This window comes from Acanthochromis polyacanthus, chromosome 8, assembly GCF_021347895.1.
Source record: "Acanthochromis polyacanthus isolate Apoly-LR-REF ecotype Palm Island chromosome 8, KAUST_Apoly_ChrSc, whole genome shotgun sequence".
Classification (NCBI taxonomy): Eukaryota; Metazoa; Chordata; class Actinopteri; family Pomacentridae; genus Acanthochromis; species Acanthochromis polyacanthus.
In genome coordinates, this window is record NC_067120.1 from 6,566,517 (window position 1) to 6,592,264 (window position 25,748).

Below are 25,748 nucleotides of genomic sequence, written 5' to 3' on the forward strand. Positions count from 1 at the left end.
TTTTTGGACCACATGCTCAACTATGACTTTTTTTCACATTTTGGACGACATACTAAACTATGACATTTTTGTCCACATTTTGGAAGACACTCTAAACTTTGACATTTTAGTGATATTTTGGAAGACATACTAAACTATGACGTTTTTGTGATATTTTGGATGACATACTAAACTATGCCTTTTTTTTCACATTTTGGACGACATACTAAACTATGACGTTTTTGTCATATTTTAGACGACATACTAAACTATGACATTTTTGTCCATATTTTGGAAGACATAATAAAATATGACGTTTTTGTCATATTTTAGACGACATACTAAACTATGACATTTTTTCCACATTTTGGACCACATACTAAACGATGAAGTTTTTGTCCACATTTTGGATGACATACTAAACTATGACGTTTTGTCATTTTTTGGACGACATACTAAACGATGAAGTTTTTACTATGACATTTTTGTCCACATTTTGGAAGACACTCTAAACTTTGACATTTTAGTGATATTTTGGACGACATGCTAAACTATGTCATTATTGTGACTTTTTGGACCACATACTGAACTATGACTTTTTTTTCACATTTTGGACGACATACTAAACTATGACATTTTTGTCCACATTTTGGAAGATACCCTAAACTTTGACATTTTTGTGATATTTTGGAAGACATCCTAAACTATGTCATTATTGTGACTTTTTGGACCACATACTGAACTATGACTTTTTTTCACATTTTGGATGACATACTAAACTATGACATTTTTGTCCACATTTTGGAAGACATACTAAAATATGATGTTTTTGTCATATTTTAGACGACATACTAAACTATAACATTTTTTCCACATTGTGGACGACATACTAAACTATGACATTTTTGTCCACATTTTGGATGACATACTAAACTTTGACATTTTAGTGATATTTTGGATGACATGCTAAACTATGTCATTATTGTGACTTTTTGGACCACATACTGAACTATGACTTTTTTTCACATTTTGGACAACATACTAAACTATGATGTTTTTGTGACTTTTTGGACCACATGCTAAACTATGACTTTTTTTCACATTTTGGACGACATACTAAACTATGACTTTTTTCACATTTTGGACGACATACGAAACGATGAAGTTTTTACTATGACATTTTTTCCACATTTTGGATGACATACTAAACTATGACATTTTTTCCACATTTTGGATGACATACTAAACTATGACATTTTTTCCACATTTTGGATGACATGCTAAACTATGTCATTATTGTGACTTTTTGGACCACATACTGAACTATGACTTTTTTTTCACATTTTGGACGACATACTAAACTATGATGTTTTTGTGACTTTTTGGACCACATGCTAAACTATGACTTTTTTTCACATTTTGGACGACATACTAAACTATGACTTTTTTCACATTTTGGACGACATACTAAACGATGAAGTTTTTACTATGACATTTTTTCCACATTTTGGATGACATACTAAACTATGACATTTTTTCCACATTTTGGATGACATACTAAACTATGACATTTTTTCCACATTTTGGATGACATGCTAAACTATGTCATTATTGTGACTTTTTGGACCACATACTGAACTATGACTTTTTTTTCACATTTTGGACGACATACTAAACTATGATGTTTTTGTGACTTTTTGGACCACATACTAAACTATGACTTTTTTCACATTTTGGACGACATACTAAACTATGACATTTTTTCCACATTTTGGATGACATACTAAACTATGACATTTTTTCCACATTTTGGATGACATACTAAACTAGGATGTTTTTTCCACATTTTGGACGACACACTAAACTTTGACATTTTTGTGATATTTTGGACGACATACTAAACTGTCATTTTTGTCATATTTTTGACGACATACTATGTACCCTCCGAACCCGCTAGAAACCAATGTTTGTCCTGTTTTTGTGTTGCTCCTCAGCGACCCTAGACAGCTGTTCGTAATGTTTTTTGAACAACACACCATACTATGAGGTTTTTACAGTGAAGGTTCTACTATGGAACCAGTTTGACATGTTCAGGCATTCTATGTGTGAAAACTCAGAGATTTCAGGTATCAGAAGTTGATTTTCAACTTTCTTTGTTAACTTTCTGCTTCAACTTTAAACTAAATTTACTTCACTAAGCCAGCCCTCTGGACTTCCAGTAAGCTGTGTTCCTATTGGCTGTCCAGGTGGCTGCTTGGTGTAATAAGGAACACCTGAGCAGCTCAGTGTCTTCCTGCTTTATGTCTGCACTCAAACATTTCCTCTGCTTCTGTTCACTGAATCTGGTTTGGCTCCGTTGCTTTAGTTTGCTCTTTTGGCGTTGGCTTGCAGCTTCCAGCAGTAAAATCATCTTTAATGTGTTTCTTGGTGTGTTTTAGGGCTTTGTACTGGATAGTTGTCTTGGTAAATGTGGTTCTTTAGCCACAGTTAGCACATGGTGCTAATGTGTGCAGTGATGACTTTAGGGCAGCAGAAACATTTGTTAGCAGTTGGAGAAGATGAGCTTCAGAGTAGAAATGAGAAGGAAACCTTCTAGACCCGTGTGGTGAGGTCCTGTACCAAGAGTTTGAGTAGGTCGTGAAGAGTCTGTAGTTCTTTGGTCTGAAAGCACCAGAAGAGTCGACTGATTAAAGGAGAAAACGGAGATATTGTTGCTTCTTCTGTCACTCTGCAGTTTCCAGCTTCCTTAGACTAAATGTCAAGTTTTTATTTTAAATGATTTCCCATGTGAACCCAAGAAGACTTCAATACACTCCCTCCATCCCCTGGACACTCATTTTATTACCATGTTAAATCTTTTTTTAATGTTTTTGAATTTTAATCATAGTGTTATCTTTTTTCTCTTTGCTTGTTTAGTTTTGTCATTTGTGTGAAAGGTGCTAAACAAATAAAGTTGAACTGATAAACTGAATAATTGACTAACTCATGATTGTGACAACAGAAGTATTTTTATTGTGATTTAACGATTTGTTTCATTTTTAAGGTTGGGGTTAAAATCTTGACAGAAAAAAAGATTAAAGAAATAAACTACATTAAAATAAGCAATTAAATCAAAGGAAAAACATTTAATACAATAAAACTTTTAAAAAGAAAATTAAACAATAAATACAATTCAATTATGTTAAATGGATAAAATATTTAATCAGACAATTAAACAGAAGATACAAGACATAATTATGAAATTAAACATTTTTTAACAAAAATATATATTAAAGATAAAATATTTTAGATAATTATACATTTAACAAATACAATTAAACAAGAATATTAAACATTTAAAAAATCCAAAACATTTAATTAGATTATTAAACCTTTAAAAAGACAAAACATTTAATTAAAAAAATTAAATGTTTAATTAGAAAATAACATTTAAAAGACAATAAAACTTTAAATAGGAATTAAACAGAAAATACAATGAAGCATTTAAAAAGAAAATTAAACATTAAAAGGTGATAGAACATTTAAAAAGAAAACCCTTAAAGATTTAATCTAAAAATGAAACATTAGGAATGAAAAGGAATTTTTTCAAACAAGCTGATGAAACATTTGAAAAAAAAAACATTAAAAAGACAAAACATTTCAAAATCAAATCAGACATTAGAAAAGAATAAAAGGTGAGCAAAGAGCAAAACTAAACATTTAAGAAGAATCAAACTAAAGACATAACATTGGAAAAGACACCAGTTAGACTTTAGAAGATCAAATTAAACAGAAGAGACGATAAAACGATCAAAAAGAGCAAAAACAGATCAAGGTCTTAAAGCATTTTCTAGTCTGAAATGAAAACATCAAGTTATTTCTTCAAATATTTCCTCTTTCTATGTTATTGGTTTGACTGTGGACAGATTTACTAAGAGCTCATTTAAGAAAACTCCTTTCCAGATAAAGTCTACTAGTAGTTGAAGGCATCGATCAAACTAATGTTACCTTCTGATCTCCACAAACTTTACTGTTCAGTGAAGAGAATCAAAGTTTGTTCAGGATTTCTCAAGAATCCACAGGTGAAGGTCTGAGAAGAACTCAGATGGATGGTCTAAATGTGAAATCAAGACTCATGGTCACAAGTTTAAAGGCTTCTGTTAACCAGAAAGTTCAAACTAACGGAGACGTACTGAGAAACTTTTAAAACTTCAGCCCTCAGGCTCTCGAAAGGTTCAAACTAACAGAGAACGACTCAGGAACTTACAAGATTCCAGCCCTCAGACTGTCTGAAAGTTAAATCTAACAGAGATCTACTGTGGGACTTAGAAAATTTCAGCCCTGAGACTGTGTGAAAGCTCAGCTCCTGAGGACTCGGGAGGTCTGGAGGCTTTGGAAAGTCTTGGAATTGAGGGTTCAACCCTCCAGCACAAAGGCTGAAGTCCAACCCCCTGAGAAAAATGATCGAGACGAGACTCGAGCTAAAAAAAAAAACTTGTAAACGACAAAAAATAGATGATAAATGCGCAAAAAAAGGAAGGATTGGTATCTGAGTGAGTAGCTCAGGGGGTAAGAAGAAAGGCTACCAAGCTGAAGGTAGTAGGTTCAAGACCCACCACTGGCATTATTCTTTGTTTTTCTTTGTCACGATTTTCAAAAAAATTAAACAGGCTCTGGTTTTGAACCAGCAACCTACAGCTCCATAGGCAAACCCTTAACTCACTGAACTACAGATCAGATAAAAAGAAATAATTTCGTCGTCCCTTTGTCATCGTGGTTTCTGTTCCTAATAAAGTGACCACATGGGTGGAGCCAAGGCGGAGTCTGGGTGGAGTCAGGGCGGAGAGTGGGAGGTGATATGGGTGGCGGCCTCCCCCCACCACCCCCCTCTACTCCCCCACCACCCACCACACCTTCCCCCACCCGATGAGTTTTTCAAGTCTCGACAGATTTCGAAAAACAGGCATCTTGAGACAATTTGACCTGTAATTGGCGTTTTATAAATAAAATTTAATTTAAATTGTATGTATCTTGTAACGTTGGAGGAATTCAGCGAAATATTTTGGAAAGCACATTTTCTTTGTCCATTAATCTGTTGATTGTTTTTTCCAGTAATTCATTTCTTGCTTTGGTTTATAAAATATCAAACCCAAATATATTCAATATGTCATAAAAACCAAAAAGATTTACATTCATGATCCAGGAATCAGACAGTTTTTCACTTTTTATCTTAGTTTAGTCAGAAAGATAGTTGATAATGTGTGAATCATTGCAGCTTGTGAGCCGTAGAAGGTTTTAATCTTTGGGGCCGAGTGTCAGAAAACATTTAGAAACCAACATCAACAAAACTCAAAGATTTGAACATCATTAAAGGGAAATCAGACTTTTGCATGACAATGTCTAAAGGACAATTATTTCCAATGTAAATGTGGGATATTCATCCTCTGGAGCTTCTCTTCACATTGTCTTCCACCTGGACTGGTTTGGTCGGGAGCATATGCAACAAACGTGAAAAACTGCACTTTAACATCAATGAATGACACTGAAGTTTAATCTCTACATAAATGAGACTGAGTCTGGATGTGGTGTTCTGTCATTAACTCCTAAGTTTAGGGAAACTTCAAACAAAAGAGGACAGTTCAGATAAGATGTGAGAATGAGCTTATTTGAACAAGCATCTCAAACTTTCTGAACTTCAGCACCTCTAGCAAGATATTTGAACAAAAAGCAACTCAAGAGATCTAGAAGTTGGAGAGCGTTAGCTTTAGCTGAGTCTAAGAACATGTGGGACGCTAACCTAGCAAACATTTCAGACTTTTCTCTGTGAATTCTGAGAAATAATTTCCTATTTAATGACAGAGCTACACATCTGAACTCAGTCTCATTAAAACAGACTCTAATTCAGTGTCATCCATCCATATTAAAGTGCAGTTACCCAAAATGTTTGTTGCATAAGCTCCAACAAAACCTGTCCAGGTAGAAGGCCACTTTGACAAACAGGAAGTGGAAGATTCCAAGCAGATTTATAGAAGGGAGAACCGGACTGTACTAAGTGTGGTCGAGTATAGAGGGGTGTTTTGTGGGTTTTAAGGCTGATAATGATTATTAGTGAGACATTTGGAGGAGATTTTAATTTGTAGTAAATGACAGTATTTAAAATCTTGGAGCTGATTTCGTTTTTTCATACCAAATGCTATTCTATGATGTTTTCTCAGAGACATACCATGCTACTCTGTTTGTTCTGGCCCTGGGCCGCTGCACTCCTCCTCGGTTGTTTTCTGGATTGTACTCAGCTGCATGCCTTCGTCCACCCAGCCTCTGTTGACTCGTCCTGCCTGCCGTCTCTGGAGCTGAAGCTGAATTGGAACAGACCAAAGTACAGTCCAATCACGATGCCAGCTGCCTCTCAAAAGGCTCCTTCATCTGGCAGCACTTCTTCTGAGGGGAGGCTGAGCTTCAGCAGAACTTTGGAGATGTGTTCCAGTGGTTTGTGGATGTGTGAGGAGATAGAGAGGGACCTTTGAACTGTTCCGAAAGGAGAACAGGGAACCCATTGGTAGTTTTAGTTTAGGGTGCTACTGCGGTGTGTTCTTGGGTTTAAAGCTGAAGCCCCCCTAAAATAGGCCGAATGACGCCACTGCTAAACTATGATGTTTTTGTCCACATTTTGGACGACATACTAAACTATGACATTTTTTTCCACATTTTGGACAACATACTAAACTATGAAATTTTTTCCACATTTTGGACGACATACTAAACTATGACATTTTTGAGATATTTTGGACGACATACTAAACTATGACCTTTTTTTCCACATTTTGGACGACATACTAAACTATGATGGTTTTTTCACATTTTTGACAACATACTAAACTATGACGTTTTTTTCCTCATTTTGGACGACATACTAAACTACAACCCGGTCTCACGGGGATTCGTGAAACTGTCACGTCAGTTTTTGTTTCGGTTTCGTGCGCACCAATACGATGTCGTCATGTTTTTCGGGCCGCTCACCACGAAGGAAACCCGCTGTGGTAATCACATCTGAAAGTGGTTTATACTGGCGGATTTTGTCCACATTTTGGACGACATACTAAACTATGACATTTTTGTCCACATTTTGGAGGATATACTAAACTTTGACATTTTCGTCCACATTTTGGACGCCATACTAAACAATGATGTTTTTTGTCCACATTTTGGACCACATAATAAACTATGACGTTTTTGTGATATTTTGGACGACATACTAAACTATGATGGTTTTTTCATATTTTTGACGACATACTAAACTGTGACGTTTTGATGACATTTTGGATGATATACCATACTATGACGTTTTTGTCCACATTTTAGACGACATACTAAACTATGACCATTTTTTCCACGTTTTGAACGACATACTAAACTACGACATTTTTGTGACTTTTTGGACGGCATACTAAACTGTGAAATTTTTTCATGCCACTGCTAAACTATGATGTTTTTTTCCACATTTTGGATGATATCCTAAACTATGACCTTTTTTTCCCCCCACATTTTGGACGACATACTAAACTATGACATTTTTGAGATATTTTGGACCTCATACTAAACTATGATGTTTTTTTCCACATTTTGGAAGACATACTAAACTATGACATTTTTGTGATATTTTGGACGACATACTAAACTATGACGTATTTTTTCACATTTTGGACGACATACTAATCTGTGATTTTTTTTCCACATGTTGGATGACATACTAAACTATGATGTTTTTTTTTCCACATTTTGGAAGACATACTAAACTATGACGTTCTTGTGACATTTTGGACCACATGCTCAACTATGATAGCCTAGCCGCGCTAGACAACCAACGGCAACAAATTTAATTCTCTGCCAGGGTCGGTCTAGTTACCCTCAGTAAGCCTCGAGGTTGGATGCTCCTACAACTGGCCGACGAATCACCATGAAGTGTAGAGTCAGAAGGCGGGCGTAACTAAGTGACGACAGAGGCGCGACGATTCTGACAGAAACAACCGGAAACAACTAGCCTAGCCGCGCTAGACAACCCACGGCAACGAATTTAATTCTCTGCCAGGGTTGGTCAAAAACGACAACAGTCGTTGAGCTCCATTAGCACCGAGTCTGAAAGTCTGAATAATCTTTCTGTTAACATATCTGTAATATACTTGAGCTTCACCCATTGACTGTATAAATAAGGCTTCACCAAACTCCCACATCCTCTGATTTCCGGCGCACTAGGAACTACGTCAGCCTATTCGTTGTGCTGATTGGTTGTATACCTACCCAATTGCTGCAGAGTGATTTGAAAGACAACCTTTTAGCCCGCCTCCCTCCCTGTCGAGAGTTCCGAGAGCCGTGCGTCTTCAGACCTGGGTCTAGCGCGGCTAGGCTACAACTATGACGTTTTTATGACATTTTGGACGACATACTAAACTATGACGTTTTTTCCACATTTTGGACGACATACTAAACTATGACTTTTTTTCCCACATTTTGAACGACATACTAAACTATGACATTTTTGTGACTTTTTGGACCACATGCCAAACTGTGACATTTTTTTCACATTTTGAACGACATAGTAAACAGGGACTTTTTCATACCACTTGGACGAAATACTAAATCATGACATTTTTGACACATTTTGGACGACGTACTAAACTGTGACGTCGGTAGGAAGACAGGAAAGCAGTGATGACCTCCAGTAAAGGGCCATGAGCTGAATCACACCTGCGTGTCTGGCGCACTCCTGTCTATGAAACAGAAGTAATTAAACACAGTATTCTCTAGATTTGCTGTCAAAGTCAAAGTGTTTTTGAAGGGCAGCTTAAATGATTTTCATGCCTTTGCACTATTGTCACTATCAAATGTGAAATAGGCCTTAAACAGAGCTGTATGTACCTGCAGTAACTGGAACCAATGCCGCCCTCTTCTTCTCCTTTCCCCACCTAACACACCTATACCTGGCCACAGAGAATAAAAGCCAGTGGCTATAATTAAGAACTGAAATGGCTTTGCATACTAATGCATGTCAAACAAAAGGCTTAACCAAGTCTTGGTCTTTATGTCTCCTAATCACCAATAATGGTGTCATACCTGGGAGCCCAGCTTAGGGAGACAATAGAAAGTTGGAACAATAAATCTAGTTTGGAGGAACATCGCAGACAAACTGAAAAATATGCTGTGTTTTTTAGCAACAACATTATTTAGTTGAATGTGTTTCCTGTTGCTTTGAAAGTGTGTAGATTTGAGAGGAAGTGAAGTGTATAAAGAAGGAATTGTTCACATATGAGAAAGGAAAGAGGGACGACCAGGGAGAAGTTGGCTGCAGCCATTTTCCAGCTGGATAATGGAGCAGTCGAAACCAACTGTGGCTCATTCACAAATGTCTGCACACAAACGACAAAAACACAATCACTCATTCATGCTCAGATTGAGTTTTCTCTAATCTGCAGATCTCTGCGGGCAGTCCCCATAGTGGCAGCGCATAAAGATAGTCGGACGTTTTAAGCAAAGCAAGGGAGCAAGAGATTCAACTTTACAACATAGTTTTATTAAATGCTGATGTGCAGACACTCAGTAGGCGAGAGTGTGTGTGAGTGTGTGTGTGTGTGTCTGTCTGTGTGTGTGCTTTGTTGTCTCTGCAGCACCCCAGCCTGTTTTGACTGATGTTGTCACTGTTCATTTGTCAGCCCACAGGACTTTATTGTGTAAATGGCTGTTCTGCCAAGTATCCAGAAAAACTCATGTTTGTGACTGATAGTTCCCAGAGTTGTGTGTGTGTGTGTGTGTGTGTGTGTGTGTGTGTGTGTGTGTGTGTATGTGGCATTAACAGAAAGAACACTGACTCTTTATTTGCTCCATTTCTCATGTTTTGTGTCCCTACTGTACTGCTTACCTGCAGTGGGACCATTAAGGCTCTGCTGAAACAGTGTGTGTGTTTAACTGCAGATCATTTGCATGCACACTGTTGGCAACATACACACACATATACACACATGCACACTAGCACTCTTTGCTTATAGTGTTTAGGAATTAATAACACATCTGTATTATCTAGCGTGCCAACCTATTTTATTCAGCATACGACATCAATTTCAGACACTTCAATGCAACTCATCACAATTTTGACCCTATTGGAGTAAAGATTTTTTTTACTTCAGAGACTTGATGATGCAGCCCATCGCCGTGTTTGATGTTGTTGTGTTTGACCAGGTTTTATAGTTTGACGAAGTGCAGAACTCCAGCGAAGAAACATATTGATCAAAGCTTCTTCGCTCTAGGCAGATTTAAGTCCAAACATTAGGCTGATACTTGCGCCTCACTTTCAACAAATACCACGAGGCAGACAGCAGCCTCCATCAGCTGAGCTTTGCAAAAGTTCAAGTTGTCCTTCAGTGCTTTAATGACATCTGAGTACACTTGATGAACAATTAGAGAGTGGAGATGATGGTTCTTTTTTTGTTTCATCCTTCAGGGGCAGATTTTTCTTGAAGGCTTTCTCATTGTCCCCTTTACTGTCATCTGTGCTGCTTCTGGCTGTCCTACACCTCACACCAGCTGCTTTGGCTTCTAACAGAAATCCAAGAAGAATTTTTTTTTTTTTTTTTAAATCGAATGTTGTTGAATATGCCTTTCTATATTTTTGTGTTCTTGCATTTTGCATAATAAGTTAATCCACAAGTGGTGGTTAAATGGTGTAGGTTTAGAACAAAGGTTAGGTGCTGTATCTGGTCCAGATCTGGAATGAATATGGTGTTGTAAACGCTCAAAGGGTCTAAGAATGAGACTAATTCCTGGGTAGGTTTTCTTTGGGTCAGACAAGAAAGAATCTGAGGCGCCGATGAAATCACAATGTGAGGATAACCTCCTTAAACAGTGTCAATTTTTGACTGCTTGGTCAATATTTGTGCAATATTTATGTCTCTGAAATAGGAAATGCTCTTTTAAGATGCATTTTTCTTATTTTTTTGCAGTTACTTTTTTTAATGTTCAATATAAGTTTTTAAATTTTTCCCATTATGGTTATTGTCTATAAATAACCATCTGTAGATCGCAGGTGACACACCATGCATACAGGAAACCTTTATTAACTCCACTATTTCCTTCTTAACTTCTAGTTTGAGATTCATTTGATACTTGTGTGTTTTCATCGGTTATGCTGCGACATAAGCATGATTTGTGCGAGCTCAGATATTGCAAATCGTCAACACGGCTGCTTGAGCAGTTCTCATCCTCGCTGTGTCCTTCCTCCTCCTCCTCGCCTCTGCTTGCGTCTGTCTTACATGTCGCCAACGTCTCTATCCTGTGAAGCCCACTGTTCATTAGTCTGTTTGTTCTTCTCTCTCTCTCTTTCCCCCTTTGTGTTTCTCCTGCTGTCCTCTTCTCTTCCCCGTCTGTGTACCTAGGCAGCCCATTGAGTAACTTCTTTGACGTAATTAAACAACTTTTTTCAGACGAGAAGAACGGACAGGTGCCCTACCCCTCCGGCACGCCCTCCAAGCACTGCCCCTCACCCATGCACGTTCGGCGGCATGAGCCTGAAAATAATGACACCAAATTCCCCGTGGCGGTCCGAGACAGAGCCAAGTTGTCGGTGGCGTCTGTGGGGACACAAGAGGAGTCTTAGACCGAGACGCTGTGTAGTTGAACCAGTGTGAAGCCCATCCCAGTATCAACCAGCGGCACAGAGAGAATATTCTATCTGTACATAGTTAGATGTACAAAATCACTTATGGACATTTTTTGTATAAAATGACTTTATATAGATAGGAATATATTGAGAGAATCAATGTGATATTTTACAAACAGCATACTGCACCTACATCACAAACACACTTCTGTCTTTCCACCTCCCCCCTTTTCCATCACCCCTCAGCGTCCGCCATCATTAACCCCCCCTCTATCCCACCTATGTAATACCCAGTGGCCCTTTACTCTGTTTTATTTGCTCCCTTTGCTGCTTCTAACCTGTGATGACCTGACTTGTTTCTGACACCAGGAATTATCCAGAAAACCTATTAAAGACCCCCTCCTGCTCCATCCGTCCTCCCTCGAACACCCCTCCGCCCCCCCCTCGAGCGTGCCAAAAGAGACGGACATTTGTTGACGGAGGACTGCTTTTAGAGGTGCGCCGGGGGGAGGGAGGTTACCATGGAAACAGATCCTTCATGCAGACTTCTACCTTCATCTTCCTCTGCGCCCCTACTCCACCTCTGGCAGCCGTCAGTAGAAGTAGACGAAAATCTTTTAGCGTTCCCCCCGTCTTAGAAACACACACGTGGGCACAACTCATCCACACACATCCCAACAATCCAAGACATCGCACACTACCCTCAACTGCCAGCCCCTCCCTTTGTTTCTTCTCCTTTGAGTTCAAGGAGCATTTAATAATTGGAAAACAAGCATTTGTCAAAAGACACTACACACAAAAAGAAAAAAAAACATACATGCATACATGCACAGGTCCAGTATGCACAGAAAACTCTGGGATGTATTATCAATGATGAACAAAATAAAAAAAAAAAAAAGAAGACATGAGGAGGAGAGAAGGGAGAGGAGTTTTGTGGAAAGCCCAAACAGCCGACACGGACGCTTGCTGGATTGTATTTGTTTGCTTTTTAATGTACTTTCTTTGTGAAGAACTGGGTTTGAAATACTGACTTTATTAGACTTAATACTATTGCTGCAAAACGGACTGGAATTGTGATTTCAGAGAGGAGCTGGGTGTGCGAAGACCAGGGCAGGGGGGCAGTGGGGAAGATGAAATGATAGTATAGGGTTGGGGGGAGGGACGCGGGGGGTATGTGGGTATTTAAAAATGAATGATCTATTCTGTTGTACAGACTGATATCATTTCTTATGTAAAAAAAAAATGAAATGTCTAGTTGTGACACGATGTTTAGATACCATAGGAACAGGTTGGTAAACCTGCGCCTGCCACATTCTGTTCTTTTAAATTCTTCTGTGTATTTTTGTTACATGATCATTTATGTCTTTGTTTAATTGACCTAATAATGATCCAAACATTCCTGTTCCCTGTTATCTGCAGCACTTTGTCTTTGATTTTCCATTCATACCTCTCTCTTCTAGTCTCACTTACCAGCAGTAGGAGTAGAGGAACAAAAAAAAAATTACCGTGATAAATGCAATTGTGGATATTTTTGTATTGTTGTCCTTATTTATTCATGTTTGTTCATCTCACTGTTTGATTTCCTAATTTATTATAACTTGGCTATTTATATGAACAAAGCTGTTAGGTCAGTTGAATGTTATTTATTACCCTCTTGTGTGTTCGTAAATGGGACAACATTTGAAGAAAAAAATGACCTTTTTTTCTTTTGCTTTGCTCTGACTTTAAACAGAATTATGTGAACTTTGACAAGTCACAAATTCTCTTTTCCCTGAAATCTCTAATGAGGGAAAGAGAACTTGTGTGAACTTGGAAAAAAATGATTTACCAGTAATTTAAGAATGTAGACTTAGCCTCTTTTGGGAGAGGAAATATGCTCTTCTATTGATATTTGTCAGTTTCATATTATTGTGCGTGTAGGCCAGGCCTGACGAGAAGGACACCACAGATTCCAATCTGCTTCTTCTCTTTGTAAATAGACAGACAAACCGTGGGGGTTGATTGTCTTCTCAACCATGCTGGGGATTCCTGCTCTATGCTTTTAGCTTGTATTGCTGTGTGCATGTCAAACATGAGCTTTTCTTTGCATGGCTTTAGTGTTATTGTTCCATGCCAAACTCACTCCTTCTCTCAGCCTTCATTGATTCTCTCTCCACAAAACTACCTTTTAAAGTTTAAGCTCCCCCTCTGTCCCTTATTTTTCACCCTCTCTGCTTTTATTTCTGGCCTTCTTTTTTTTATTATTATTGTCCCCTCGGCCCTTTTCCTTTCTCCTCCTCCTCTTTATCTTGTGCACAAAGTTTTTGAACGATGCTTCCTTTACTCTGTACCCCTCTCTGGAAGACTCAGAGGTCTGGGTTCTGTCTACCTGTTGGTAGAGGAGACGCAGGGAGGGGATACCAGTACTACAAACACAAAGCAATACCCTGATTTTCACCCTCCTTTTTGTTTTCTACAACGGGAAGCTAGCAGCACTAAGGACATCCAATGATTCTGAGGCCCAGAGGGGTCTTTTGACAGAGCAGGAACAAAACTGACTGATGTAATCCCCATACAACATAACTGTGAGCATCTTCAGTGCTGAAACAAATAAACTCATTCAGTTATGGTGTGTTTGTTTTCCTTATTTATGCTGGTACAAGTACGGGTAATTGCAGACCTGAAAGAAACTAGTAGTAATCTATATATTAACCTATAATAAGTGATACAAAGTTAAGTTTAATATGGAGTGATTGTCTTTTCCCCGTTACTTCACTTTCCTAGCTTTTCCTCTAAGAATGAAATATATTTACTTGTTTTACTGCATTTGCAATGACTTCCATTTTATAGGTTTGTGCATTTTCACGTCTGTTTTCCTGATTTCAGGTGAGTCCACACCAGCCCACACAAACACACACCGCTATTAAATGGTTTACAATAGTTTGCAACAGTACCAGTGACCGCGTATGTTTACCAGGTTTATTAGAATATTCAGCATTAAAACAGTTTTTGTTGTCCAAATCCCATGTTGGGATCTGTTGCTGATGTACATGTGAAGAAGCATTAAACCTCAGCATACACAAGCTTAATAAACTGTTAGAGTGTACCTGGAAAAACAACAGAAGCATTTTTAAAAAAAAATATTAATGATTTGCTTGGATTAAAAACAAAATAAAAAGGGAACACCCCTATTAAATACTCACATCTTTTTTCTCCTCATTAAATAGAAAATGTCCATCCCACTCTTCAGTAAGTGTTTTGTTTCTCTGGTCATACTTTACTTAAAAAAAACAAAAATAAAATCACAATTACATTTAAAAAGAAAATACACTTGTTAATCCAAAGCTTACATCAACGTAGGAGGCACAGAGGCCGACTCCTCGCTCCCACTCTGCATTATTAAAACTCCATCCTGACCACCTCACTTGATTCTTGAACAGATGCTTCAGTCAAGTGTAACTTTACAAAGCTCCAGTCAGAACCAGGAGGCTGCCACGGATCCCAATCCTCAAGGCAATGACTTATTTTACCTGTTTTGTCCATTAGAGGGCAGTGTCGTTTCATTTTTCAGAGTTGCCACTTGTTGCATCCATCTGTTGCTTCTCTGTTTAAGCTTCCTGAGCTTTGCAGAAAAGCATCACGTCCTTTTTCCTTCCTCATAAACATGCTGTACATTACAATAACTGTCAGGATGGAGTGCTTGGCATGAAATATGAAACGCTGAATTGTCCACAGAGCAAACTGCTGCCAAACTACTCACTGATCTGCGCCCCAGTGTCAGAGTATTATGGAAGTAGCAAAATCAGATGTTACTAGGAAAACATCTGTATTTAGATTGCTCCAGAAGATCTAATCCTGTATCGGTAATAAGTTGAAACTTCCGCTCCAACTGCCACATTCTTCCATTTATTTTTGTCCTCTCTCTGCAGCATCTGCCATGTTGTCCTCAGACTCGAGAAGTGACATAGAGAGAGCGTATCCGTTGAGCCAGAGTCGCCTCCAGCTCCTCCAGAGGTGAGTCACCTCGACTGTGAGCCAGCGTAGACATGGAATTGTTCCCTTGTCGGACTCCGGGGGGTCCCAGCAGCAGGCTCCTGAAGCCCTCTTTTTCCAGCAGGGCAGGCATCTGCTGCAAGAAGTACCCTTCACAAAATGAGCCCAGCTCCACTGAACTGTGCGCCTGTTACAAGAAAGGACAATTAAACGGTTTTTATGTCATTTTAACATACAGTCTTCTCCTTTGAGTTACCTTCATTACAGAGTATTCTTATTAGCATAGTGCTCATAGTAATCTAAAACTGATCCACATCTCTGGGTGTGTGTTACCTTGGCTGTCTTGTAGATGCTGACTGCATTATCCAGGTTGATGTGCTGAGAGCAGATGAGTTCACAGTGTCTTTGTAGAGCCCCCAGCTGAAACTGACAAGCAACTGACAGCAGCTGCCGGAGAAAACACAGGAACAGAATATTGTCATTCATACTTATTAGCATACCAGCAATGACTCGTTTTATTCCTGTGACCGTTCACTTCTAGGGATGCGCAGTGACTTGGTGGTTAGCACTGTCGCCTTACAGCTAAAAGAGCCCCGGTTCGTGTCCCAGCCTGGGATCTTTCTGCATGGGGTTTGCATATTCTTCCTGTGGGGTTTCTCTGGCTTCCTCCCACAGTCCAAAAACATCCATCCATCCATCCATCCTCTATACACCGCTTTATCCTCATTAGGGTCGCGGGGGGTGCTGGAGCCTATCCCAGCTGACTCGGGCGAAGGCAGGGGACACCCAGGACAGGTCGCCAGTCTGTCGCAGAGCTACATACACAGACGAACAATCACACATGCATTCACACCTACGGGCAATTTAGAGTACTCAATTAACCTCAGCACATTTTTGGACTGTGGGAGGAAGCCGGAGTGCCCGGAGAAAACCCACGCATGCTCAGGGAGAACATGCAAACTCCATGCAGAAAGATCCCAGGCCCACCCCGGGATTCAAACCAGGGATCTTCTTGCTGCAAGGCGAAAGCGCTAACCACTGACGCCACTGAGCAGCCCAGTCCAAAAACATGCTGAGGTTAATTGGTAATTCTAAATTGTCCGTAGGTATGAGTGTGATTGTCTCTGTGTAGCTCTGATAGACTGATGTCCAGGATGCCCCCTGCCTTCACCCTAAATCAGCTGGAATAGACTGCAGCCCCCCCGCGACCCTAATGAGGCTTAAGCAGTATGTAGTTGATGGATGGATGGATGGATGTTCACTCCTATAATTGGCATTTCATGTTCACCTTGGTTTTCAGTCCCAGTAGCATTTACACAAATCTGTTTGAAAACTGAGTAATGACAAATTGAATTGTCCTTGAAAACCCTTTTAAGATGAATCACAGTTACTTAGAGTATATATTTGAATGCAAATGGTCTCACCATGAGGAGTAACACGGCATGAAAACTGTACTGGTGCATGAGGAGAGGCATGTTTATAAACATCATATGCAAATGTCATACATTTATTTATCAGACTGCTACCACAGGGCTCCAGATGGTGTCCATTTTTGGAGACAGTGTTATAACACTAGAACCACCCGTGCAATTTACAAACATGCCCACTGCTTCTTCCTTCTAAAAGATCTAATACAATAATTGTACATGGAATGAAACACCAGGAGAGAGTGAGACAGAGTAGTGAACCAACATGATACTTTCATCATCATAATAATGTGGGATGGGAGCAGCTTTCTGTACTTTTCTACCTGCGTCCAGCCTATAAGGAGGCTTGCTCTCGCTTAACCCTTTGCTGACAGTTGAAACAAATTATTATTTTTTTCCAAAAGAAAAGAGAATTTAAATGCCACTGTGCCATTGCAGTCCCAAATTTCTGATGACGATCATTCAGACGAGGAATCAGCAGATGATTTTGTTTAAAAATAGGCAGGCCTGCTCTTTCTGACAAAAATAACTCCGTTCACGTGGCTGAGATCTCACAAACGAACACCACGTACTATTTTGTACATTCGGTTTTGTTTTAAGCACTTGGCATCAGGGAGGTTTGATTTTTTTCTGATCTTTCAGTTAAAATAACTGACATTTAGATGTCATCACAACGCTTCAATGGTGATGCCAAGAATAACATGAATGCTGGATTCTTTATTAAAGTGAAAAGGGGAATGGGGTGATGATTCAACCTCAGCCATGAGTCATGCATCAATAATAATCTTATTTTAAGCCTTGTGTATGCTCACCTCCAACAAGTCAGGCACATTAGTTTTCAGCGACTCTGTTCCTCCACAGTACAAGTATGACATCATCATCTGTAGAGAGGTCAAAGGTCTCATTTAGGAACAAGACAGTACATCGGTGGATTTAAATAATGTATATGTTTTGTCATACTTCTAATGTATTTGTTACCTGGAAAATGTTGTACTTGACATCACTGATCTCAATCTCCTTGTTGGGGCTTCCATCTGTTCCAGAGGACGCCAGCAGAGACTTGAATCTGAAATAAAACAAGTGTTATAATCACAACTGTTGAAGTTACAGCTAGAGTACACAATGAATTCCAGAAGCATTTTGGCATATTTATGAGCCAATGAGCGGATAGCATGAGAATGGCAGATAGAGTGCTGACACGTTTTACTATTCCATCCACATCCATAACATCTTGTACTGCTAAACATGCCAGATGACCCTATCAGTTTGTGTATGTGTGCATTTTTCACTGCTCTTTGTGGTCTCCATCCGCCTCCAGTTCCATTAGGGTATGTTTACTGGTATCTGTGTATACATTTGCCACCTGTCTGCATGCTCATGACCATGTGTTGTTTAATGGTATTCATCTGTCTTAGTCTATGATGGGTTTGAACAGAGCATTTTGCAAATGTTCAATGCAGCTTATTTGTCTCTTTTTGGACATAATATTTTTTTTCTTGAAGGTGCCGTGCTCCTCTCCACCACCGTCACTCTTTTTTCCAGATTAGTCCTCCAGCATTACTAAGACTTATCGAGCTAGACCAGTATGGAGGTCGTGTTTTTGTCCTTCAGTGTGAGCCTTTCTGCACTCACCTGTCAGAAGCAGTAATCAGTAGAACTTTGTGTCCATAGAATGGTTTCCCCTCCACCACAAATGTCACATCTGACATCTCTGGGTTATTCAGGAAATGAGGGTCTGTAGAAAACACATCAGCACCATCTTACAACTCCACTGAAAGTCTGTTAAGGTTAGAGCTTTCTAGGAACAGGATAGGCAGTCTGACTATATGGCCATTAGACAACTCAGCGATTATATCCTTTAATAATTGAGTAATCATTTTTGTCGAAAAAAATACTTTAAAAGCAGCAGTAATGAATGTCGACATCAGGATATTGTAGTTATCCACTTGAAACATTTAATGTGCATTCTCTCAAGAGATTCCTTACCCAACTGTGCTGAAAGAGTTGCCTTCATTTCGGGAACGGCAGGAAGGGGTGCTGGGCCAAAACAGTGACTAAAAATAGCTGCCAACTGCTGTATAATGGCATCATTCTGGAGGGAAGGGAAATAACAGGGGCCATTACATCACCAATCTGAATTCATTTAGAGAGGAAAACAAGCAAACATGACAATGAGTTTTATGTCTGATGGTACCTTGGTGGTACGCAAGATATTGAACATAAGCGGCAGGCCTGTGGTGACCAACTCCTCACAGTAGTCCTCTTCTCGGATTGTGGCGAACTCCCTGAGGAGGGAGAGGGTGACCCCTGCTCTGGACTGCTGCTGGGCACAACGAAGAGACTCCAGCCACACATGTAGTTTCCACGGCACACCTGGATACAGAGAAAGAATTTGTCATTCGGTTTTCTAAATGTCAGAAAAGAAAGCATGTTCCTTTCTTGCTACATGATAGGTACCCATAGCACGCAGCTCCATGGTGACATCCAGGTAGCCATGTTCAGCGCTGTAGTAGCTTGCTTCTTGCAGAGCCTTCATCCTGGCTTTGCAGAGCCTTGGTATGCCAACCTCTTGCATGGCTGCAGGACCGTTGGGAGTGGTTGGAAGAGGGGAGAGGGGGAGGAAAGGGCACATCCCAGCAACCTCATCTTCCACCCCCTCAGCTAAGATCTCCTCCAGAGACAGGACATCCTCTTTGATTTGCTGGGGCTGAGTCAGTAGCTTTCTCAGCACGTTCCTGACAAGATAAATGGGAGGAAGAAGGGGAGCAAGAAAGAAGGCATGGTAGAGAGGAAAGTAAGAAAGCATGGATTCATTAATATGTGCCCAAACTGCAACACATACTTCTATTTCTGTGACCGTCTAGTCTCCTCTCTGATGACATAATATATCACCCTCCCTATGGAATGTGACGTGTTGAGTCTACATTGTGTTCACACATACACACAGTGAACAGGTGGAGAAGTTTACAATGCCAGTTGGTGTAAAGAAACAGATGGTCTCTGAATTCGCTGAGACCCTGAACTGGCTTTCTGTACTGATAAAAGGAAAGAATGTGTCCTTGAAGCTCACAAGTAAACTAAAGTGTTCTGCAGTACTGAAAGAGTGAGTGCTATCTCTACTGTACATTTTCTTCACTACGTGCAAAAGCTTGCAGTTTGTCAGCCTGCATCAGTTGTCAATGTGTTTTTGGAGCTTTTTAGGTCAGACTGATGGGCACATACCTGTGTCCGTGCGCAGCAGCATGACTGAAGCAGTTCATGTCTTCATAGAGGGATGATGTCAGGGCATTTCCATCATGGGTCTTAGATAAGGGGTCGGCGCCTCGTGCCAGGAGCAAACTCACCATCTCATAGTTGCCTGAGAAACACAAGTAAAGGTAATTGTAAATGGATACAGCTCCAAAACACATTCAAATAGGATGTTCTTTTTAAAAAAAAATCAAATGCTAATATCTTCACACCATAACCACAGTTCTCAATAATCCATTCTCCTTGTTTTTGTGTTATTTCTCCTTTGTACAGTGTAACCATTTTACTATCATTACTGCAAACATTTATCACCCCGCTAATGTCAATTATTTTTATTGCTTATTTTATAATTCCTGAGTGTACTTACACTCTAAATATCCTCATTGTTGTTTTATTTCACTTACTCCTGCACCGTTACAATTTACCACTGGGATCAATGAATATTTATCGCATTCTATTTTATTTTGCACTCTTAAATGAGCAAAACATTCATAGGAAGGAACTATTTACACACTGTCACTGATTCTATGTAGAGCATGTGTCTCTTTTACTAGAGCAATGTGTGGCTTTCAGATGATCCCACAGAGGAATGCGGCCCACAGGCTACTAAACAACCACAGGCAGCACTTGGCTGCTGTCACTGCACCTTCATTTACTCTCTCATTTCTTCATTCCTCCTGCAGATTCACAACTTAATCCTGCGTTACTCTCGGTGGTCGTTGGAAAACTAACACAAAGCTGTATTGGTTACAAATAATCATGAGTTATTATTAGTGCAGAAAGCTTAAACAGCGGTGTTTGTTCATTCATTTCTTCCTTTGCTTAACCCTCTCACAGATTTTGTGCCTCTGTAATTGAGTAGAAAGTGGCAATTTAGCAACTATAAATCAGATCAGAACACAGACCTACTGCAAGCTAAACAGCACACTAACATCAGCTGTGCCTTGTGCTGTACTGTGTGTGTTTGCGCGCCTGCCCACCTGCTGCTGAAGCCAGCTGCAACGGGGTGTCTGCCGTATTCTCCTGACCATTGCGGACTGCGGCCCCCTCCACACTGGCCCCTGCATCCAACAGGAGCTGCAGAGGAACATGACATCTGTTATATTAAGCCATGTCTGACATCCTGTAACTCCTTTATGGCTTGACCTCTCACCTCACATTTGTCAATCTACTTTTGGAAATCACATCCAGTTAGCGCAGGACTATGTAGAGCGACTTTTTGTGCATACAGAGAAGGGTGTTTTCCCTCGTGGAAAATGCCGCGTGCCATGTCAAATTAGGAGCTTATGCACAGGCGAAAACTGGTGACTACAATGTGTACGTTTGTGTTACCCACCTGCACTACGGAGATGTGGCCATGCAACACTGCAAAGGTGAGAGCTGCCCAGTGTCGGCTATCGGGATGCACAGAGGGGTGCTTTGGGGAGCACGGTGGAACCTGGAAAGACAGGACAAACCAGTGTTGTACATCAAGACAATACTTCCAAGAGAACACACACAATAAACATTACATTCATTGTAGCCTCTATAAATTCTAAAGTTTCAAAATGGAAACATCCCCTGTTGACAGAAGAAGTAATATACATGGGCGATATTAAGATAGATCTGTCCATCTGTTGGAATTACTGAAGCGTATTTACCGCTACATCAAGGTTGGCCCCAGCATCGATCAACATCTGGACAAGGGCCTCATCTCCAGCTGCGCAGGCATACATCAGAGGGGTCATACCCTGAAAGACAGGCATAAAGCAGCACAACAGAGGGAAAAAATACATGAAGTTGTGAAAAATTATAACACAATCATGTTTTTATCACTTCAATAAATATTACATTGATTTTAACCATAGCCACTACTTGCTGAAACCGAACTTTTAAACCTAAAAGCTTCAAATCTTCATTCAAAAACTGACAATTCATTTAATTCTATGTGGACCTGAGTATTATGGGTGTTCAGTACCTGGTCGTCCATGCTGTTGACCCCGTCTGGCCCCAACAGATCGATGGCTTGACCGATGAGATCTGTGCGACCACAGTTGAGCATCCGAAAACCCAAATCTAGGTGGAACTTATCCGTGGCAGCTTTGGAGTCCAGACGCTTGAAGGAGCTAAAGCAACACTCAGGCCTGAAAGAGATACAGAGAGAGAGAGAGAGAGAATAAATAAGCAGCTCACAATTAATCTGAGAGAACCCTCTGGCTTATGGCTATTTGTTTCAATCTGCTCGGTCAGTTTAAAGACACTTTGTGTGATGCTTCATTTAACCACCCTGTGGCTCCTGCACACTGTATATTTGCATGTGATGGTTTTCTCTAGAAATAATTGTACACTTCATGAAGAGGTTAATGAGCCACGCTGCAGTCAGTGAACAGTCATTAATCTTCTGTATACACTTTGTACTTATTTGTAAGTGAGGACCAATTAAATTACAAGCATATATAGTGCATGGGTCAGAGGAAGCACACATCTGACAGCACGGCATGGTCTTAGCAATTAACTTTTGTTTCTTTTCAACCAATTGGAATGACCTCATAAACACAGAGCTGACATTAAAGTGAAATCAAGAAAATTAGAGAAAACTATTATCTGAAGTCATTAGAAAATGTTTTAAGTGAAGAATTCCAGCAGGACTTTTATTTACTTCAGCTGTCTTGGCTCACAGTCCAGTCCCGGGAGTAGAAGCCTGGCGGTCTGTCTGACATCATCGCTGTCCACCAATAGACTCTTGCGATGCTCAGCATGGACTATGGCCACTCTCATCCACTCCATCAGAGGTGGCAGCAACAGAAATGGCCTATGAAGGAAAAAGACAAATCATTAGCATTAATACTAAAAAATGTGTAGCTGTAAGATAGGGGACACATCTGTATCAGACTGTATGTACATAGAGGGTTGTTTGGTAAACCACTAAATTCAAATATGGATCCAATAAACTATCAGGCTCTGTTAAAAACAACAACAACAACAAAAAAAAAAAACACGGTGCTGTTAATGCTGAGTTTTCTTCAACACTCATGGACATGCATGATTCAGTCTTTCAAGAGTGATCTGTTTTCAGCCAGATGACTTATTTTGCGTCTGGTTCTCCCCCTCACCTTCACCACTGCAGAGTGATGCACTGTTAATTCCCCCCACACACACACACACTCATACATACATAAAGTCTGCATAGCGCACATCACTGCTACTAATCACACATGCTTGCCTGCTTTTACAGGTCCGATACAGCTGGTATTCTTGTTTAATGTCATCAAAAGACTGAAGTAACAGATGTACACACACCTGACTAGTCTGTATTTATATGTTGGTTGCCAGGTTGAACAGTTAAACATCAGCTTCCCTTGCATTTGATGAGATGTGAGACTTCAGTTGCACTGTGCTTTGAGAAACAAAATGCTGCAAAGGCTTCTGAATAATCAGCCTATTTTTAAACCGGCAGTAGCAGAATAAGCTACCAAGGGGAGTTGAACAGAGGTGCAGCAGCATTGTTACAGATGCTTTCTGCAAATGAAAGAGAACCAACTGGAACTAAAGCTTAAAAAACGCTAAAAATAGAAATGACTGACAAGATTGACTGGAGACTCAAGGAACAAAAAAAATTTCAATAATGTTGATGAGGCAATTTGCATTTCTGAAAGTCATCTGGTTAATTTAATTGCCGTCTTTCTTTTTTACTCTTCATTGTCCTTCTCTTACACCTATAGTTAGTGATCTGCCTATTAGCACCACCATGTCTAGCCGGTTATCTGGTATTAACCCCTTCTTGTCTGTGCTTTTCTAACACCATATGTGCATAGAATGTTCCTGTGAACAATGACACATTACTGTGAGTGTTATTGTTGTTTGCTTTGGATTCTGTGAAGGCCCTGTTAGGACTGTGTTAATGATTGTATGTCCACTGGCTCTGTGTTATCATGAGTTATTAAGCTGCCTTTCTCCTGCTGCGATTTCTCTTATCTTTGGCTTTACCCTTTGTTCTGTGGAACAAGTGTGCAAACACTTAGATGGACATCATGAATACAAATGGAGGCAAATGCATGTAATCAAGTAGATAGTACTGCAGTGTTTGATTGCAGTTACTGTTAATGAGCGATGGGGTCCAAGCAGTGCTATTTATTCTGCTCACTGTTCACTTTAAGCAGCTACCTGAGGTTTCCTATGGAAGAGCTTCTGTTGTGCAAAAAACCTTTGTTAAGGAAAGTTGCTTGAATTTAACATCAGTTTAACCACCAATTCTATTTTTTGACTGGAAAAGCTAATATGAGCTTTTCATAACTGCACAGCATAAAACAATAAACATTAACATTGCTCAGATCCAACAGTAGTCGGTAAAGCAGATACGGTGATGAATTTTCTCACTAGTGCTTTCCTGCTTTAGTTTACCGTTGGTTAATATTTGCCTCTGACATATTGTAAACCTTAACATTTAAGGTAACTGCAGATAATCTGCTGTCAACTGTTTCATGTGTTTTTTTCTGTCTTTAGGCTATTCTGTCAGATGTCCCTTCAGTAGTTTATCAGTCTGCAATCAGTCAGGAGGAGGAGTCCTGCTGTCACCCAGGCGTGACAGTTAACAAGCAGACAAGGGACTGCTGAGCTGGAGGGGAGGAGGGGATGGCTAAGTGTGGCTGATAGGTGCATATAATGAAGGTTTAAGTGTTTGGGAAACTGCTAGGAGGCAGGTGGGGTATGTTGACCTGAAGAAGGGGGTTGGGTGGCAGTCTGCCAGTTTGTGGATAGAGCTTCGGGTGTAGAGTGATAAGAAAGTCGTGCTTCTGAGGAGAGGAGGTGCAATAGGCTTGGGAATCAATGTTTATTCTTCTCTTAATGGCCTCCACTCGCCACAGATTGGGCTGTGTGTGCGTGTCTGTTCATTCATGCAGGCATTGGTGCACGTGTCCTCCTGAATGCTACAAGGCATCCACCCTACTACTTTATTACATGTCTGCGTTCAGGCATGCACACAACATTGCCCTAATCCAGAACTAAACCAGCTCCAAGGAACATTATCCAGATTGTAGTACTCAACTTTCTTTGATCCATCAAAGAAATTTTCTCTCCTTCCTTTTATCAATCAGCCTGTGTTTTAGCAAGTAAAGAACAGATCTTATGAACTCACACCCAGTGATAAAAGTAGTGTTTTTTTTCCCAAGGTCTGGTATTGTGGTTTTCCAATAAAAGGCATTCAGCAACATTTTTTTTAACCAATTATAATGTAATCTTTGGTAGGGAGTGTGAGTGGAGGATTTGCACAAAAATGTGCAAGATTACAAAACAACTGAGGTAATGTCTGTGTACACACCAGTGGCTAAGAAGTGCAGACAGATGCAACGTGTCTGTACCATCACCAAAGCTGTCCCACAATTCATTCCTGTTTCACTCCTCAACCCTTTCTCCCACTATCTGAGCTGCTCCCCCTCATACACCTCCCATCTGACCCCTGTGTCTGGATCATGCCCTCAGCCTGAAACACAAACTTCAGCTTCATCAGAGACTCAGTG

At 40.0% G+C, this 25,748-nt stretch overlaps 2 protein-coding genes across 4 annotated transcripts in view; one reads left to right on the forward strand and one right to left on the reverse strand.

Annotated features, from left to right (window-relative positions):
- Positions 1-14,213, forward strand: part of brsk2a (BR serine/threonine kinase 2a) — a 192,165-nt gene extending 177,952 nt beyond the window's left edge. Inside the window, exon 20 of one of the 3 annotated variants that reach the window (XM_051951625.1) lies at positions 11,427-11,960. In XM_051951625.1, the coding sequence (XP_051807585.1) occupies positions 11,427-11,599 (173 nt within the window). In that variant the 3' untranslated portion in view covers positions 11,600-11,960. The other 2 variants (XM_022189945.2, XM_051951626.1) reach the window with 2 other exon arrangements.
- A 333-nt stretch (positions 14,214-14,546) lies between these two features.
- abtb2b (ankyrin repeat and BTB (POZ) domain containing 2b) overlaps positions 14,547-25,748 on the reverse strand; it is a 51,864-nt gene continuing 40,662 nt past the window's right edge. The window contains exons 5-18 of the mRNA XM_022189943.2: positions 22,889-23,041; positions 22,208-22,373; positions 21,891-21,980; positions 21,587-21,688; positions 21,231-21,327; positions 20,224-20,359; positions 19,459-19,736; positions 19,196-19,374; positions 18,988-19,093; positions 18,634-18,736; positions 17,980-18,067; positions 17,814-17,882; positions 15,908-16,021; positions 14,547-15,761 (exon numbers count right to left, since the gene is read on the reverse strand). Of these exons, the coding sequence (XP_022045635.1) occupies positions 15,528-15,761; positions 15,908-16,021; positions 17,814-17,882; positions 17,980-18,067; positions 18,634-18,736; positions 18,988-19,093; positions 19,196-19,374; positions 19,459-19,736; positions 20,224-20,359; positions 21,231-21,327; positions 21,587-21,688; positions 21,891-21,980; positions 22,208-22,373; positions 22,889-23,041 (1,915 nt within the window). The 3' untranslated portion in view covers positions 14,547-15,527. The remainder of the gene's footprint in view (positions 15,762-15,907; positions 16,022-17,813; positions 17,883-17,979; positions 18,068-18,633; positions 18,737-18,987; positions 19,094-19,195; positions 19,375-19,458; positions 19,737-20,223; positions 20,360-21,230; positions 21,328-21,586; positions 21,689-21,890; positions 21,981-22,207; positions 22,374-22,888; positions 23,042-25,748) is intronic.